General features: G+C 27.5%; 1 protein-coding gene across 25 annotated transcripts in view; it reads right to left on the bottom strand.

Annotated features, from left to right (window-relative positions):
* The window catches only part of LOC130676468 (calcium/calmodulin-dependent protein kinase type II alpha chain), a 52,883-nt gene that overhangs the window by 28,874 nt on the left and 7,839 nt on the right, over positions 1-16,170 (bottom strand). For all 25 annotated transcript variants that reach the window (XM_057482710.1, XM_057482699.1, XM_057482697.1 and 22 more), the window contains exons 2-3: positions 10,997-11,091; positions 4,354-4,413 (exon numbers count right to left, since the gene is read on the bottom strand). In XM_057482710.1, the coding sequence (XP_057338693.1) occupies positions 4,354-4,413; positions 10,997-11,091 (155 nt within the window). The remainder of the gene's footprint in view (positions 1-4,353; positions 4,414-10,996; positions 11,092-16,170) is intronic.

The following is a 16,170-nucleotide window of genomic DNA, read 5'->3' as shown; positions in this document are numbered from 1 at the left end:
AAGAGTAATTACTTCCCCTTTTGTATATGGAAATGAAAGTATAAGGTTATTATTTTTCTTTTTAACTCTTGCTGGTATGGTATGATATGGTATAGTATGGGTAAACTTTAAGAAAAGTCTGATGTCATTTAAAAGTTTTACAACGTTAGTTTTGTGAGCAGAAAATTGAACACAACCGTTGTAAAACGACATTACTGAGAGAAACGATGGCGTCCCGACTCTACTCCAAGAGAGTACACCTACACTACATTCACCTCAAGTTGGAGCATCGTATTTATCGATCCTCTCAGCCACACCTCGATGTCATAGAGAGTAAAGCCACACAACATAATAAATTGATCGCTTATCCCCCTCTGTACTTAAGTTTATGCTACGGTTTTATCAAAAATTTTAAAAAGAAAAGTTATTGATTCTAGTCGGATTTTTTAAACTAGGGTTTCTATCAGAACTAGGCAGTTCGAGATCAAAATCATCTTTAATGATTTTTAATTTGTCTGTTGTATAAGTAATCAATATCTCACAAAGAATTAACTGATTCTGAAATTATTATTGTGGCAATAAAAAAGTAAATATCGTTAAGTTTTAATTAATTTTTAAACTATTGCTAGATTTATTTCAGATAAAATAATTCATTGAAAAGAGAAATCGTGACCGAAAAATTAAAAAAAAAAAATTATAATATTTTGGTTTCTCTTAAGTAAAAATTATCTTAGCAGTTTTGTACTACAAGATTATTTAGTGAGCATTAAAATTTTTATCTTGGATGAGGTAAAGTATAATATTAAACAAAATGGGCATGTATATATAGATGAAATTTTTACTAAGTACACATTTACTACAGAAGATATTTACATGCTTGCTAGATAATACTATAATTTTTAGATGATGTTGAGATAATTTTTTTTTTTTTTTTAAATATTGTTAGCGCCGTGCATTTCTACCTCGAAGAACTCAAACTTGTGGCTAATAATCTCGTCTTGTCTCGAAGAGCTAGTTAACAAAAACAAAATTCCGGAAGTATAGCCAACATGGTTAATAAATTTTCTCTTTTTCTTTATTTAGATAACCATTTATAAGTGAATAAATCATTGTGTGCAATGAAAAAAGCGTATAGGTTTAAAATAAACTAATAATACGTATAACATATTTAAGTAATATCTTATTAATGAATGATTGTTTAATTATCCTATAATATATAAGGATACAGTGCATGTTAAGTATACAATGATAACTATATCATCAATTCAAGAATAATAAAAAAATTACAGCTTATAGTTTCCGATATTTAAATTACTTATGTAAAAATTTGAAACGAGAAGAATAAAATTTAGATGTGGGAAAAGTTATGGTAACAAAAGAAATATATACTGAGCAATTGAATGCGATTGTCAATAGAATAGAACTAGACACGTTTTCTAAAGACTGACGATTCAAGTAGAAAACACGATGTGCTATAAAGGCGAAACGATCCTACGATTATTATTATTATTATTGATGTGCAAGTGCTGGAGGTTCAATTGAACATCGGCATGCGATGAATAAAAAAATAAATAAAGATATATATATATATTTTAGTATGGCTATAGTCACATAAGTGCGCACATATATTATGTATATACCTATAATGTGTCTTTAGATATGTAACTTATGATAAGAACAAATGATTCTAGAAGCAACTATACTAGAATTGTTAATATATATTAACTTTGTTCTATCCATTGTGCCTATACTCTCTTAAATTTGAAATAGTGAAAATAGTGACTATTCGCTGTTTACTAGTGAAAAGTATACCACTATTTGAATTAGTGATATACTTTTTACTGACAATAAGTGACTATTCACTGCTAAATAGTGAATGTCACGTGATTTTCACTAATTCGTTTTTACAGAGTAGATTATTTATTTATAATTTTTTTAAATTAATAAAATAGAAATTTAAAAATAAAAAAAATTTTAATTACCCAAAGATAAATATTTTTTAAAATAAAAATGCATTATTTAATTTATACAGACGTTTAATGAAGTTAAGAATAATTTTTTAATTTATATTTGACTTTACGGTTATACTTGAATATATATTAACTTTTCAACAACTTAGGAAAGTGTCTTTTTTTTTTTTAGTCAATATTTAACAATTGACTAAATTTTATAATTAAAATGGAAAAAGTCTAGTGTGAACTCAGGTGATATAGATACTAGCTATTTGAGTTGATTGTCATTCTACTCATGACTAAACAGGCTCAAATCAGCCTCTATAGTAAAGTCTAAATATATATTCAAAAGTATCAACTATTGTATAGGTCTAATGACAATACATATATTTTTCATATTATAATTAACTCTCTAACTAATTAAAAAAATTATTACTTGATTTTTATATTAATAATTCATTTTTTAAATTAAATAATAAAATATATATACAAGATTCGCATTAACGCGGCTCTTGAAAATTCCTCCCACTTTTATTCAAAAGGCATTCCGCATTGCAGAAGTTGAAAGAGCTATTTCGTCACCTCCCAACTTTACCTATTTACGAGACATTTGTGTCCTCGTTTTGTTCTTCGTCAATCCAATGCTTTTACAATACATATAACAAGTACTTGTATTTTTTTCCGGGTTTTTTTTTTTTTTCATTGTTATCATTACATCCGCATATGGATTTACAAGCAGAAATTAATTTAAGTAACTAATTTCACGATTTACGAAAAAAAAAAAAATTTTTATTAAATAGTATATGATTAAATATCTGGTCTATTGACAAGACTAATTTAAAATCTGATTAGCACTGGTTATTTAAATGTAGTACACTAACTGTAGTGATACTCATTACATTGAATAGTTAAAACTACAAGTAACTACCACTATCACATGAAATAATAATTATAACACATGATTCATATATTGAAACTATACTGCAGCACACCATAACAAACATATACATAACTAATTCATAGAGATAAATATCAATAAATAATAAATACTGTCATTGAATTGGCTATATTAGTTATATATTACGTGAACATTATATAATTTAACCATGACTAGTATAGTGTGGTAACTGTAACTTGTTTTTATAGATGGGTTTCTAGTTATACTACACAGAAAAAAAGAATTTTTTGGCGCAAGAAATATTTTGTATTATGAATTGAAGACAAAAATTTTTCTTGGCTCAAGAATTTTTTTTTCGCCTAAAAAATTTTTTTCTTGTTCCAAGAAAATTTTATCTTACCCCAAGAAAAGTTTTGTTTTCACTTTATAATACAAAAAATTTCTTGGGTCAAGTAAAAATTTTCTTAGAACAAGAAAAAATTTTTTGCGCCAAGAAATCCTTTTTTTCTGTGTAGAATTCATATTTTACGCACTTGTCGCAATTTATATATTTATTTAAATGTATATTGTTGGTTTAATTGTGGATACATTTCATTTTTAACCATCACATAAATTTTAGTCTGATTATTTTATTAATATGTATTTTATTATAATATTAATTGATTTATTTGCCGGTTTAATATTCCATAATAAAATATTGTGATAAATATTAATCAGAATTAATTAATGTTGAATTTCAACGATGTCAATTGTATAAACGACTACTCTGGAAAATTAACAACCATCTATTGTCAGAACAACATGTGGTTATCGTATCCATACGTCGACGTCAAGTTTTAATTTGAATTTATCGACACTTTGACGAATCAGGATTGAGCTATTGTTTGTCTCATAGTCTCTTCTCAGTTGTCATACGATAATGTACACTGACGATGAAATGCTTACCAATATACATATGGAATTAGCTGTTAGCCTGTGATAACTCATTGATATTCTCCAGAGTTGTACATTTATATAATATAACATATATACATATATGCGTATTTATGATTTATCAAATGCATAATACTCCCCAGCTTTACTAATTCGTTATTATAACATTAATTAGTTCAATTAATAGTTAATTTCCCTTCGAAAATTTAACAAACAAAAATTAAGTGCAAGTTACATGATAACTTAAAATTTTTTTATAGTTTTTCAATAGCTCATTGAATCCATGCATCTAACAATTTTTAAATTCATAGTTTGTTAATTACTATCAATTTCAATAATTTCACATTCAAAATATTCATTATTATTGTAGAAAAGTACTTAAAATTAATAAGAAAAAAAAAAAAGCCCCTCTTGAAGATTTTTTTATTGCTATAACTTAACGTAACTCTTTTAAGTAACAATTCATTAATATTTGAGGAATCATTAAACTTTCCGAAATATTTACGAATAACCAATTTTAAAAAAGCATTATTCTGAAGTAAACTGCACAAAAACGTGACGATCTGTGTGAGTATAGTTAACAAAACTTACCAATATTTGGATGCTGTAATTTCCTACATATCCGGGCTTCACGTTCAAGTTTTTGAAAATCTGTAATAAAGACAAGTATTCGTTATTATTTTGATTATAAATAGTATCAGATAAAGTAATATATTGTTCTACAAGGAAAGACAGCTTTAGATGAGAATTTTCTGATTGGTAAATTATTTTACGCTATATTTAAACGCCTCAAACACTCATGTCAATTGAAACATTTTGATTAACCAATCTACTTTTATAAATTATCGGAGCTGTTAAAGAAAAATTTTATCAGTTTAATTAACACAAAATGTTTTTTGACGATACGATGTCGACGAGATTCTCAATTGAAAACATTAAAGAGGTACTTCATGAGGATTATATAGACAAATTTGCCATCGGTCATCGATTTCAATCAATTATAGATAAAAAAAAAGAACAATAAGAACTACACGAGTGAAAATCTAGAAGGTTCAGCCAGACGAAATTCTGAAAGGAATAAAAGAAAATAAAACCAATTCATTGAGCGATTCGCGAGATATATCGTGTTTATGTAATTATACCCCAACGTACAAATTCTAATAAAAGTTATTATTCGAGGAGTGCAAAAAAAAAAAAAAAAAAAAAACAATCATAAATAATTGAAGCGAATTTGAATACTCTTATTTAAGTTAAATTAGTATAACGCTCTTTTATAAGGTGACAATGATGGAATATCTATAGTGAGAAGTATATCTCTTAGAGAAATACATATCGCTCACTCAACCATATAATACAAAACATTGCTATATGTAATGATATCAAGTATAATTATAAACAGCAACCTGGGTAGTTATAATAGGTCTAATGTATACGTATAATTCTTGTGAGAACGATATTAAGCGATAACTATTCTTGAGATATAGCTAGATATGCAATATTTTTTTTTCTCTGCGTGTTTGCCAATATTGTCCAAAAAGTTGATAATGACATATTATATATTATCGTATTTGGTCAATAACATATTCAATTATTTTCTATTTAGATTTTAGGCATAATTATTAACTTATAATATTGGTAGCTTAAAACGGCTACTTTACCGTATTAGAATGCAGAACAACATTAATTAACTAAAAATCGTATATTCTGTTATTGATATTTTTAGTATTAATATTTAGCTCACAATATCGAATTTTCGGTGAAAAAATTTAGACTAGTATTTCTGATAGTTTTTATTTGTCAGTTAAAAATTTTAATATTTTCGTTTTACAATATTTTAAAAATAGTATATGTTAAAGCTTCTGTTATAACTTTTCCAAAATATAGATTTCACGAGTATGTATTACATCACCCAGCGAACATATTAAATACAAGTTAATAAAAATATCGACAAACAGTAAAGTATTTTTGGTGGAACGGTCTAATTTAATAAGTGCACCAATAATAAATAATATTTAATTATTAAGCGATTGTCGCAATTCAATTAAAATTATTTTTATTATTGCGCTTGGGATAAATTTTACTCCAGAGAGACACGTTTATTGTATACAATAATAAATATTATTTTTCAATTCTTGTTAAAAATTAAAAAATCTCAATTGTACTCCTAAATTTTAATATTTTTTAATTTTTCGATTCCAGATTAATTTATTATTTGGGATTTAATATTATATAATTCTCGTTATTATTACTTGAATGCTATAAAATAAACGCCAAGACATTACTGTTAAATATAATTACAATTTAATTGTAGTTTATACATCTAGTACAAACGAATATAAAACACAGAGTACAAAGATTGACTTATGAACTGTTGACAGGTGTGTTAACATTTAATCGTCTTATACCCATTTGTACTAAGTATTATACAAAGTAGTTTTTGTTAAAAAAAGAAAAAAAGATGCTTAAAAATAAACTATAATATATAAACTAATAAATTGTAGCGTTTTTTAATTAAAATTGATAGACTTTAGTGACCGAGTTTAGTAACAGTTTGATGAAAACTTTAATCCGATGGTGAGTCGCTAACAGACAGTTGATTTATTTTATCTATATCAGGTTGTACATTTTTACATATGTATATATGGCATTAATTACATTTTTTGTAACACATATTCGAAATATACGACATTTAATGCCTATAGTCGACATGATGATAAAGATACTGAATCTTTTGGGCTGTGACATCAGCGTGCGTAAAAATATACAAGTAAATCATTGAGCCAATGCATCTTATGACAAAATTCATCTTTTTTATCGGGGTCTGATGTGTATTAAATAGGATAATGGCACAATATCAGCATGACAATTATTACTATAAAATTAATTAAAACAGAAACACGTGTAGATTATAATAAAAATATATTAGACCACAATGATCAATCAGTATATTATCAATATATTTTGTCCTTTTGGATTGAATTGACAAAACTCGTCTAGACTATGTTAGATTCTCAACGAGAACTCATATTATATGTTCACTCGGTTCACTCGTACTTGCCTGCCGCTCGTTTATTTATTTATTTACATACAGCAGTATTATATCTCGCTACACCGAAAATACATCTATTGACCGAAAATATCTATTATGTGTATGCGGCGTCACTACATTCAGACGATTAGATATCTTTTTTACCATCTGTACAAACATATTTTCAGGTTTTTTAAAAGTATATGTGTTACAAAAAAGGTATTGAATTAGCTTTATAGTTACATAAAATTGTCAATTAATAAACTAAAAATTATTCAAAATTATTAACTTTTCAAGCAATTTGATGAAAAAAAAAAAAAAAAAACTTTAAGCCGTCACATACTTAATGTTAGTAATTTATTTTCGTATAATTGGTACTTGAATAAATATTTAATACTCAATAAATGCCAAACATCAATTGATATTTTTTCATCGTTTGCTATAAATATAAGATCTTTAGTTCGATATATCAAGTTTAATATAAAAAAAAAAAAAAAAAATGTCGTTAACTAATGATATTAGTGTAGGAGCAATCGTGGAACCCGAGATACCGTCCAAAAATATCACGAGCAAGCGTACAAGTAAAGCATAGCTCAGCCTCGGCACACGGCGACTACGTAGATGATACGTAGATAATCTTTTCGAGGATTGCAATGGCCATTGACGAACCGAAATAACGTGAGAACCAGCAGCTCGCGTGACCAATAGTACCTTATTCTTTGATATCGCTTTACATGTGAAGATGCTCAAGCATTGGTTCAATGAACGTTAATAGAAAATTATTTTATTTTTTACTATCAATACTTCTGTCCTATGATTATTTATAAATACAATATATTTTATATATCAACTATTCAAAATAATAAGAAAAAAAAAACAATGCAAAATTGATTCTTTGCGACATGCAAATAATATTAATTTTTTTGTTAAATATTTTATACCAAACAAATACATATTTGTATATGTTATCCCCACCAACTTTTAATTTTATTTATACATAGTAGAGTTTACTATACAGATAGTAAAAAAATATAATCGTGTTAGCAAAAAATACATTGCGTATAGTAATTTTTAATATTTTGTATAGTAACTATTACTAACTAGTAAATTTTACTAAAAGTTTAGTAATAATTACAATACAGAATGTATTTTTTAATATCTGTTAGTAAATTTTACTATACTATTGTAATTTTTACTATACTTTTTTCTCCGTTTACTATTTCAATTTATATTAGTTGAAAACTCATCAAGAAAATTCTCTCTCCGAAATTTCTAAAAAAAGAAAGATGTGTAAAAATAGTAAAAAAGTATCTTAAAACAATGAAACGTTTTTAAAACGAAATTTCGTGATACATACACAATTGAAAAAAATTAAATTATTCACCGCGACAATAATATTGTTAAACTTTTTTTATTTCGGATAAAATAATGAAATTTGACTTTTAATCCAACTATTAAAACTTTCAGAAATTATACTAAATATATATAAATATTATTATATTTATTAAAGTAATCATAAACTTGAGGAAATAATGTTTGTATCATCAATTTATAATTTATTTATGCTGGAATAAAAAGTATATCAGTTAAGTCAGCTAGATTAGAAAATTGAATCAAATAGATCATTTAGAAAAATTCGTAAGAGTATGAAAAGTGGTTTGAGAAAATAAAAATAAAACGCAACATAAAAAAGTGCTCTCACAATATTTTGTTTGTCTTCTCATGCTATAAATATTACACATACATATATTTATGACGAGATTGAGATAGAATAGAGTTAAAAAAGCGTACTTGTAATTAGATTTGGTACATATTTATAAATTTATCATCTATTGAAAAATTATCTCAAGATTCAGTTTTTATGAAAAAAAAAAAAAAAAAAAAAAAAAAAAAAAACGGTGTATGACAATGTTAAAATTATGAGGTTGATGTTGGATTATCTTAATTGAATACATACAAGTAAAAGCGTAAAGAGTAATGTGGGTGTAGTAGACATTTAAAAGCCTCAAATAGAATATTCATTCGTATGCGAGAAACCGATACAACACGTTGAGGAATTGAGAGGTGAGGGAACCGTGTCAGCGTCGGCCACACGGTATGACAGTACAGTCGCCTACAGTCGCCTAGCCGGTGAACGGGTCGAGCGGGCACTGGGGCAAGGTCGTAACGTCCCGAGAACTCAAGAGCCGCTGCACCCTGCACCCTGCACCTTTCAACTTGCACTCTGCACCCCTCTCTATCTCACTGTTCATTGTCTCGTTTTGCTACTCTTTTACAAACTAACAGTTTCTTCTTTCAAATATTTCATTTCCTCATATAATTTTCCTTCATACCAAATTTATAAAATTCAAAGTACTCAATTTCAAAACAACAAAATTTAACTAAATCAAAGTATAAATAAACTAAAAGACTGTTTAACACTTTATACACAAAATAATCATTTTTTAATGTAAATCAAGGCTTTTATGAATAAAATTAATAAATAACGGACTATATAGGGCATATGCCCTGTACTCTTTAGAATCTATTTTGTTATGAAATTTTTTCTTTTTCAAAGAATTTTTTTTTTTTTATGACTGTAAAACAATAAAAAATATAGTTTTGCAACGCCTGTTTTGCCAGTCTGAACAATCCAATTTCAGATCAATACGATTTAGGTTTTATTTTTATTAAATTCGAAAAAAAATAACGAATGGATTAAGTTATTAAATGTTTTGTTTCGAAATGCTATGGTGTCATAGTAAAGCCGAACCATGTTGGCCAACTGGCGGAAATTAAAATAAACATATTGAAAAAATTACTATGGCCATAGAAAAATTGACTATGATTATATCACAAATTACTGTAACCATCGTAAATTTTGCTATGGCCAGACGGACAGATGGAAAAAATTGGTAAAACTGAGATCAGTAGGTCATAAAATGAATATTTAACAAAAAATTTTAGAAATGTATCAAATGTACAGACAAAGCCTGCAGACTCATACATATAGTAATATAAATTTGTAAAATTTAATAATTCAAAAATGTTTTTGAATTTTATTAACTATTTATAGTCATAAATTAAATGAAATTCTATGAGTTAAAACATAAAACGAAGAAAATTGTTTAAAATTTTTTTCTTATGCTTTTGGTTTTCATATTTATATTACTAATTTATTTAGTTCTCAAAATATTTAATTTTCGTTTAACCAATAAAATATAATATTCTTGAAACTTTAAAGACTATTGTTTCTTACACATAGTTCATAATTAGATTAATATAATATTATAATACGGTATTTATCGGATAAACCATTTTGCCTCGTTGATTGATCTGATTACAACGCAAGTTTGGCTTCACAATTTTATATTATCTATACATTTTAAATCACATGGATCATCTCACTTTTAAAAATAGCTTTTCGATTAGATTCGACAGGTGTATACAAAAAAAAAAGAGCAAAATAATGACATTAGATAAAATATTATAATCTTAATCCAAAATTGATTGTTAAACATTTAATAGTATACCACAAAGTCATGAGACGGTTAATAGTGTTCCCTTTCCCGTTGCGTACAACTAATACTAAACGGAATTTTGGCAACGGCACAGCATTGCTTGTCGCTTTTAGACACCATACATTGCAAGTACCCGAAAAACCAATATCAATTTTCAATAATTATTCATGTTTTGCTATCAACAACTTTTATTTTTGTTTAAGAATATAAAAAATTTTTATTATTTATTTATTGTATATCCAACAACCAAATGATATGAATAGCCAATGATAGGGTAAAGATTATGAATTTTACAAAATAATGGTATAACATCACAAAGTAAACATAATAATACAACAAAATATTAAAAATTAACCATCTTTAATTAAACTAATGAGACCAACTAATAGTTTACAAAAATTATGTATATACATATACTTATATCACTACGGAATAACAAACTATTATGGATGCTAAGGCGCTAGTTGGAAATAACTATAATCATGATTAAAGAGATAAATAAGAGAGACTGTGATTTATCACAAATATTTAAGTAGATATTACATATGGTATTATCGAAAATGAATAAAAAAAAAAAAAAAAAAAGTAAGAATTAGTAATTAAAAATTCCGTAGTGATATAATATTATCATGTATTTACTAAAAAGAATCAGATTTTATTAAGCAACAATAAAAAATTATTAATATTTGTTTATTTAAAAACTTACCTCTTTGCGATAGCTTTTTTGTATTAATAACCTTTGCCGCAAATTCAAGTCCAGTGCTTTTTTGTACACATCGACGTACCACTGAGAATGCACCCCTAAAAAATAAAAAATAAACAAATAAAAATTAGCTAATTTCGAATAACATTATTCATATTTTAATATTTGTATATTCAGATATTTAAAAAAAAAAAGAGCCATCCGGCCTTACTCGGAATGGAAAGGTAGATTTCTTATGTATAAATACAATAACGCTACAATAGTGTAATTGATGTCTTAAACATGAATGTCAAGGAAATGAGTTATGCCTTATCATTTAGGAGTTATGAGAAGACTAAGCTGCAAAATAAGCTTTTTTTTTGCAATCGTCTAATAAATAAGTGTATAAAATTTCATTATGATCCGTTAAGAATTGCGGGCGATATCGTGATGACAAGGCGCGTTATATTCTATGTTTATACATATATAAACTTTTGAGTGGATGGTATTTTTTGACTCTACTAGGTAAAATAAGAAATATGGTGGCAAAATTATTTGATAATTTGATCATGGGACCCATTGCAATAGTCCGATTTCTAAAGAAATCTATCTAAAAAAAAAAAATATATAAAGAATATTATAACTGCAAGGCAATTTCCCTCAACAATAATGGATATCGTAAAAAATAGTCAATGGAACATTTCTATGTTATGTCAGTACCCAAAACTAACAAGATTTACTGCTGCTTATATTACGCTATAGCAGACTAACAAAAAAGTAAAACTTCCAGACTATTTCCTTAATACTCTTCTGAATGGTATATTGTGCTTTGAAATTTCAGTTGAGCTTTTTTAGAATGAAAAAGTTTTAAAAATACAAATGTGTACCACGACAAACCTACATATATATTATACGATAAAATATGGTATAAAAAACTATACCGCAACGCATGTATGTACACAAAAGAATGAGGATACAGCCCCACGTAAAAAAGGATGGGCATTTGAAAGTAACTAGTCTCCTATTTTCTCCGTTATATTAATTAATTAACAAAAGGTAACCATAAGCCTAAGATTTTTCAACACCTGATTATCTGAGCAAGTATTAATAAAACAAAAATTTTAAACCATTTAATTAATTATAAATGTCAATATGTATTACTATATAAAATATGAAACAAGTTAAGAATAATGTCACTAGGGAAATTTAGTGAACGAGTTAACAAGGAAGCTTGATAACTAGGCCACAGAAAGATGATATACTGAGAGACATAAAGAAATAAGAAGGGAGATACCTTCAAAGGCCATCAACTACACTACTTTACAACATTTAGATCTATCTAATAACAAACTACAATTACTATATATAAATAACCTTTTGAAACTTGTTTGTTTTACACGTGGATTCTATTCTCATATAATTCTGATCAATAATATCTGATGCATAAATAACATTTTTTTTATATTCTAATTATTATAAAACCTCAAGACTAACATATTATAAATGGTTAAACATCAATTCAGAGCACATATTGATCAAAGCATGTATTCTCCCTAAGCAAAAACGTCCTTCGACATCTCGACCTATTTTTCAGATTCTACATCACTGATGTGATAAAAATATATAAGAACATCAGGTCTCCCTTTTACTTTGTTTTTTCTCACATGTTTGCATTGTTCCCTTATTATAGGTCAGATATATATATATATATATATATTTACGTTATTGATATTATTCAAAATTTTTAAATACTAAATTTATTACACAAATTTTGTAAAAAGTTTAAGTATTTTCTTCAAGTATGATTTGTATAATAAAAATAAATATAATAATCCTATCCAAAAGTTCCTATTTGAGTAAATTCTAGGGGAACTTTTGGATAGGAAATACATTTCGTAGGAATAATAAATAAAATCAACAAAATTCTAATCAGTTCAACTATTCGGCACAATGTGTCACGGGTCAACGTCCTCGAGACTTGAGTCCCCTTGACCTACGGGGGGGGGGGGATTAAGTCCTTTATCCCGTCATGGGGATACGACTGACGTCATAGCCAAGCTATCCAGCAGCCTGGTTGCCTGAGGTTAAATGACCGTTGCTTTCGTGTATATTTAATGCATGCGCATACATGTAATAAGAAGCCCAAATTAAAGGACTGAAAAAACGTTGTTTAACAATATGTACAACTCTATATGAAAAAATTAGTTACAAAGAATCCGAGTAACTGCGCAAAATCGCATTTTCATGCTCTGTGAACCATGTTATATTTCTACCACTTTATTTATTTATTTATTATTATTTACGCCTTCGGCAGTTTTACAATATACACTAATGCAAAAAATTAAAGGAGCAGAAAAATTTTATAAATTTTTTAGTGATTTTTGGAAGGCTGTAACTTGGTGAAAAATGATCGTATCGAGATTTAAAAAAAAGCATTTTACAGCTTGAAATCTCTAGTTTTGGTGCATTTTTTTCAAAATTTTTTAAAAGCTCTGGTTATTGCGCAAACATGAGAAATACTGCGAGACAAAAAATTTCTAAATTTTTTTTTTTTTTCCGAAGAGCCTACGGACCGCGAAAAAATTCTTTCAACTAAACGAATGCATACATCGTTTAGCAAATTTATTCAGCTTCAATTTGGTTTTTTTTTTTAACCTCGTAGGACGATTTGTCGCAGAACTATCAGCCTTCAAACGGAAAACGATCCTTTTGGCTTTGGTCATCGATATTTCAGGTACCAATGATCGCACAGAAAGTTGAAGGGCGGCGGTGAAAACTTGAATAAATTCCCTACAAGACCCTGTCATCATTTTGTGGAAAAAAATTTTTTTTTTAATTTTAACATCCATTAGAAGTAAGTACTAAAAAATGACTTTTTTTGGTTTTTTAGTAAATCAACCGCTACTCTGCAAATATCGATAAAAAAAATAATGTTGCCAGGGACTTTTTTAGCTTAATGTACCCCCAAGACCCCTGTAAATTTTTAAATTGATTTATCGAACCGTTTTTTGGGAATCATCGGTCAAAGTTTTGCTAAACAATTAAAGGAGCAAGTTTTGTTCCTTTAATGGTGTAATCATAATCAAAATGAAAAAATTATTTTTTTTTTTACTTTTTTCAAATTTTTGCGTTGGTGACTCAGCAAATGCAAGGAAATGACAAAATAAATAAAAAATTTTCAAAAAATGTCAAAAAAAAAATTTAGAACACAAAAAAAAAGTTTCAATTTTTTTTTTTCTTCAATTCTAAAAATGTCAACGCAATAGATATCAGTACTTTTTTACAAGAGTTTATAATAATTTGTAAAAAACATCATTTATTATTTCAAAAGCTATAATGTCAAGTAAGTTTCATTGTTTAAGGAACGAATTCGTAAAAACAAACACTCAGTGCTTTTTTAATTTTTTTTAAGTCTGAATTGTTTAAAACTTATTATCACTTATATATATATATATATATATATATATATATATTTTTTTTCTGACTAAAGTACATTCTAGTTCAATGTAAATAAATTATCAATGCGCTAGACATTATAAAGAGTTTTTTTTCGACGACACTCTACTCTGGAAATTATTATAATAATAAAATTAAAGCAAGTTAATATGTATATATATTTAGTTATAAGCCTATAAATACTAACAAGTTCTATGAGTCTTTAAACCTAACCCTCCGTTGGTCGCGCTTTTTTTAGTATCTCACTTGCACTTTGATGACTTCCAATGAGTTGACTAGTGTTGTGTGAGAGAATCCCTCATAGCATATGACCAACAGAAGGTTAAATGTTAGCTATAATTACAAAATAAATTCAAAGACCAATAGGGAGCAATAAATTAATTAACTTACATTATAAATAAATTCTCAAATCTTAATGTATATATACATATATAAATAAACAAAAAAATATATGATCAATAAGAAGTTATAAATACACCAGAACAAAGAAAATTATTCACCGTTGGTACTTGTGCAAGACAATAACAACGAAAATTAATTTCCAGACTAGATTCCTCCCTATTACCCACTTCCCGCCAAAGCTAACTCGGAAAGTGGCTTCTTTTACGGTATGCATTATATATAACACACCACCCTTGAGAATTATAGTACGACATTAAGAAAAGTCAAGGACTGTAAGAGACCACCGAACTATCCTCTGTATAAAAAAAAAAACTAAAAAGCTACGCTTTCAAAAAATAAAATAAGAAAGTAGGACATTGAAATAATAATTTTATTTTGAAGAACAATAAGTAATATTAAGTAAGTTTAAATAGATTTATCAGATTGTTAGAGTTGTCACACGTATAGTAGTATAGTAGTATAGCGTTTAATAGAAAGAGAAAGCGGGGAAACGATGAGGAAGCCGCCGCGAGAGAATACGAGCGAATGACAGTCAGTGTATAAATTTCTCAAGGCAGTGGAAATTAAGCGTAGTTATGCAATCAGGCCAAAACGATAAACTTGACAAGTAAAGTTGTGAGAGAGTATACGGAAAAGGAGACAGGGGTCAGTTATACCATTGTCTTTGTTTATCTCCTGTTAATTTGTTTAATATATATATATAACTTCTTGCTTTACTTCTGTTTGTTTCTATTTCTTCGTTGACCCTGCTAGTCACCTTTTAACTGAGTGATGTATTTTTTGGTCGTTTTTGCAGGGATCGATGAGTCGCGCGCACGTCTAGTCGCTTTTATCCCAGGCATCGTAGGTACTACGCGCAAGTTAATGTAATATAAGTGGGAGCAACAGAAAAGTAGAAAGGATATGAGCACACTTACACACGATATATAAATATGTATGTATGTATAGATTTAAAAAGCTTGACACTCTAAATTCATCATCCAGTCAATCGATAAGGCTTTTCTTCCACTGGCTTTCCACTGGCTTTCCACTGGCTTTCCACGTGCGAATCTTCAACGTAGTAGTAGGAATGACCTTTACGCTGTTTGGCTTTATGCCGGTAAAATATAACAAAATCTATCAGTTCAGCTATAAGTACAAGTGAATATGACACACCCACAAATTATTTTAATATTTAGTCAATAATTTACAACCAAGTAAAAAAAGCTCAACAGGAACGAATGCACACGCGCTATAATGTTAATATATATATAAATATATATTGTACGAATCAAATTGCCTGCAGGTTTCTAAACTATACGCATTGTTACTTTAATTCATTTCTGTATAGAACCAATCTC

Source organism: Microplitis mediator, chromosome 10 (assembly GCF_029852145.1).
Source record: "Microplitis mediator isolate UGA2020A chromosome 10, iyMicMedi2.1, whole genome shotgun sequence".
Taxonomy (NCBI): Eukaryota; Metazoa; Arthropoda; class Insecta; order Hymenoptera; family Braconidae; genus Microplitis; species Microplitis mediator.
The sequence above is the reverse complement of the archived record's forward strand: the minus strand, read 5'-3'. Positions and strand labels throughout refer to the sequence as shown.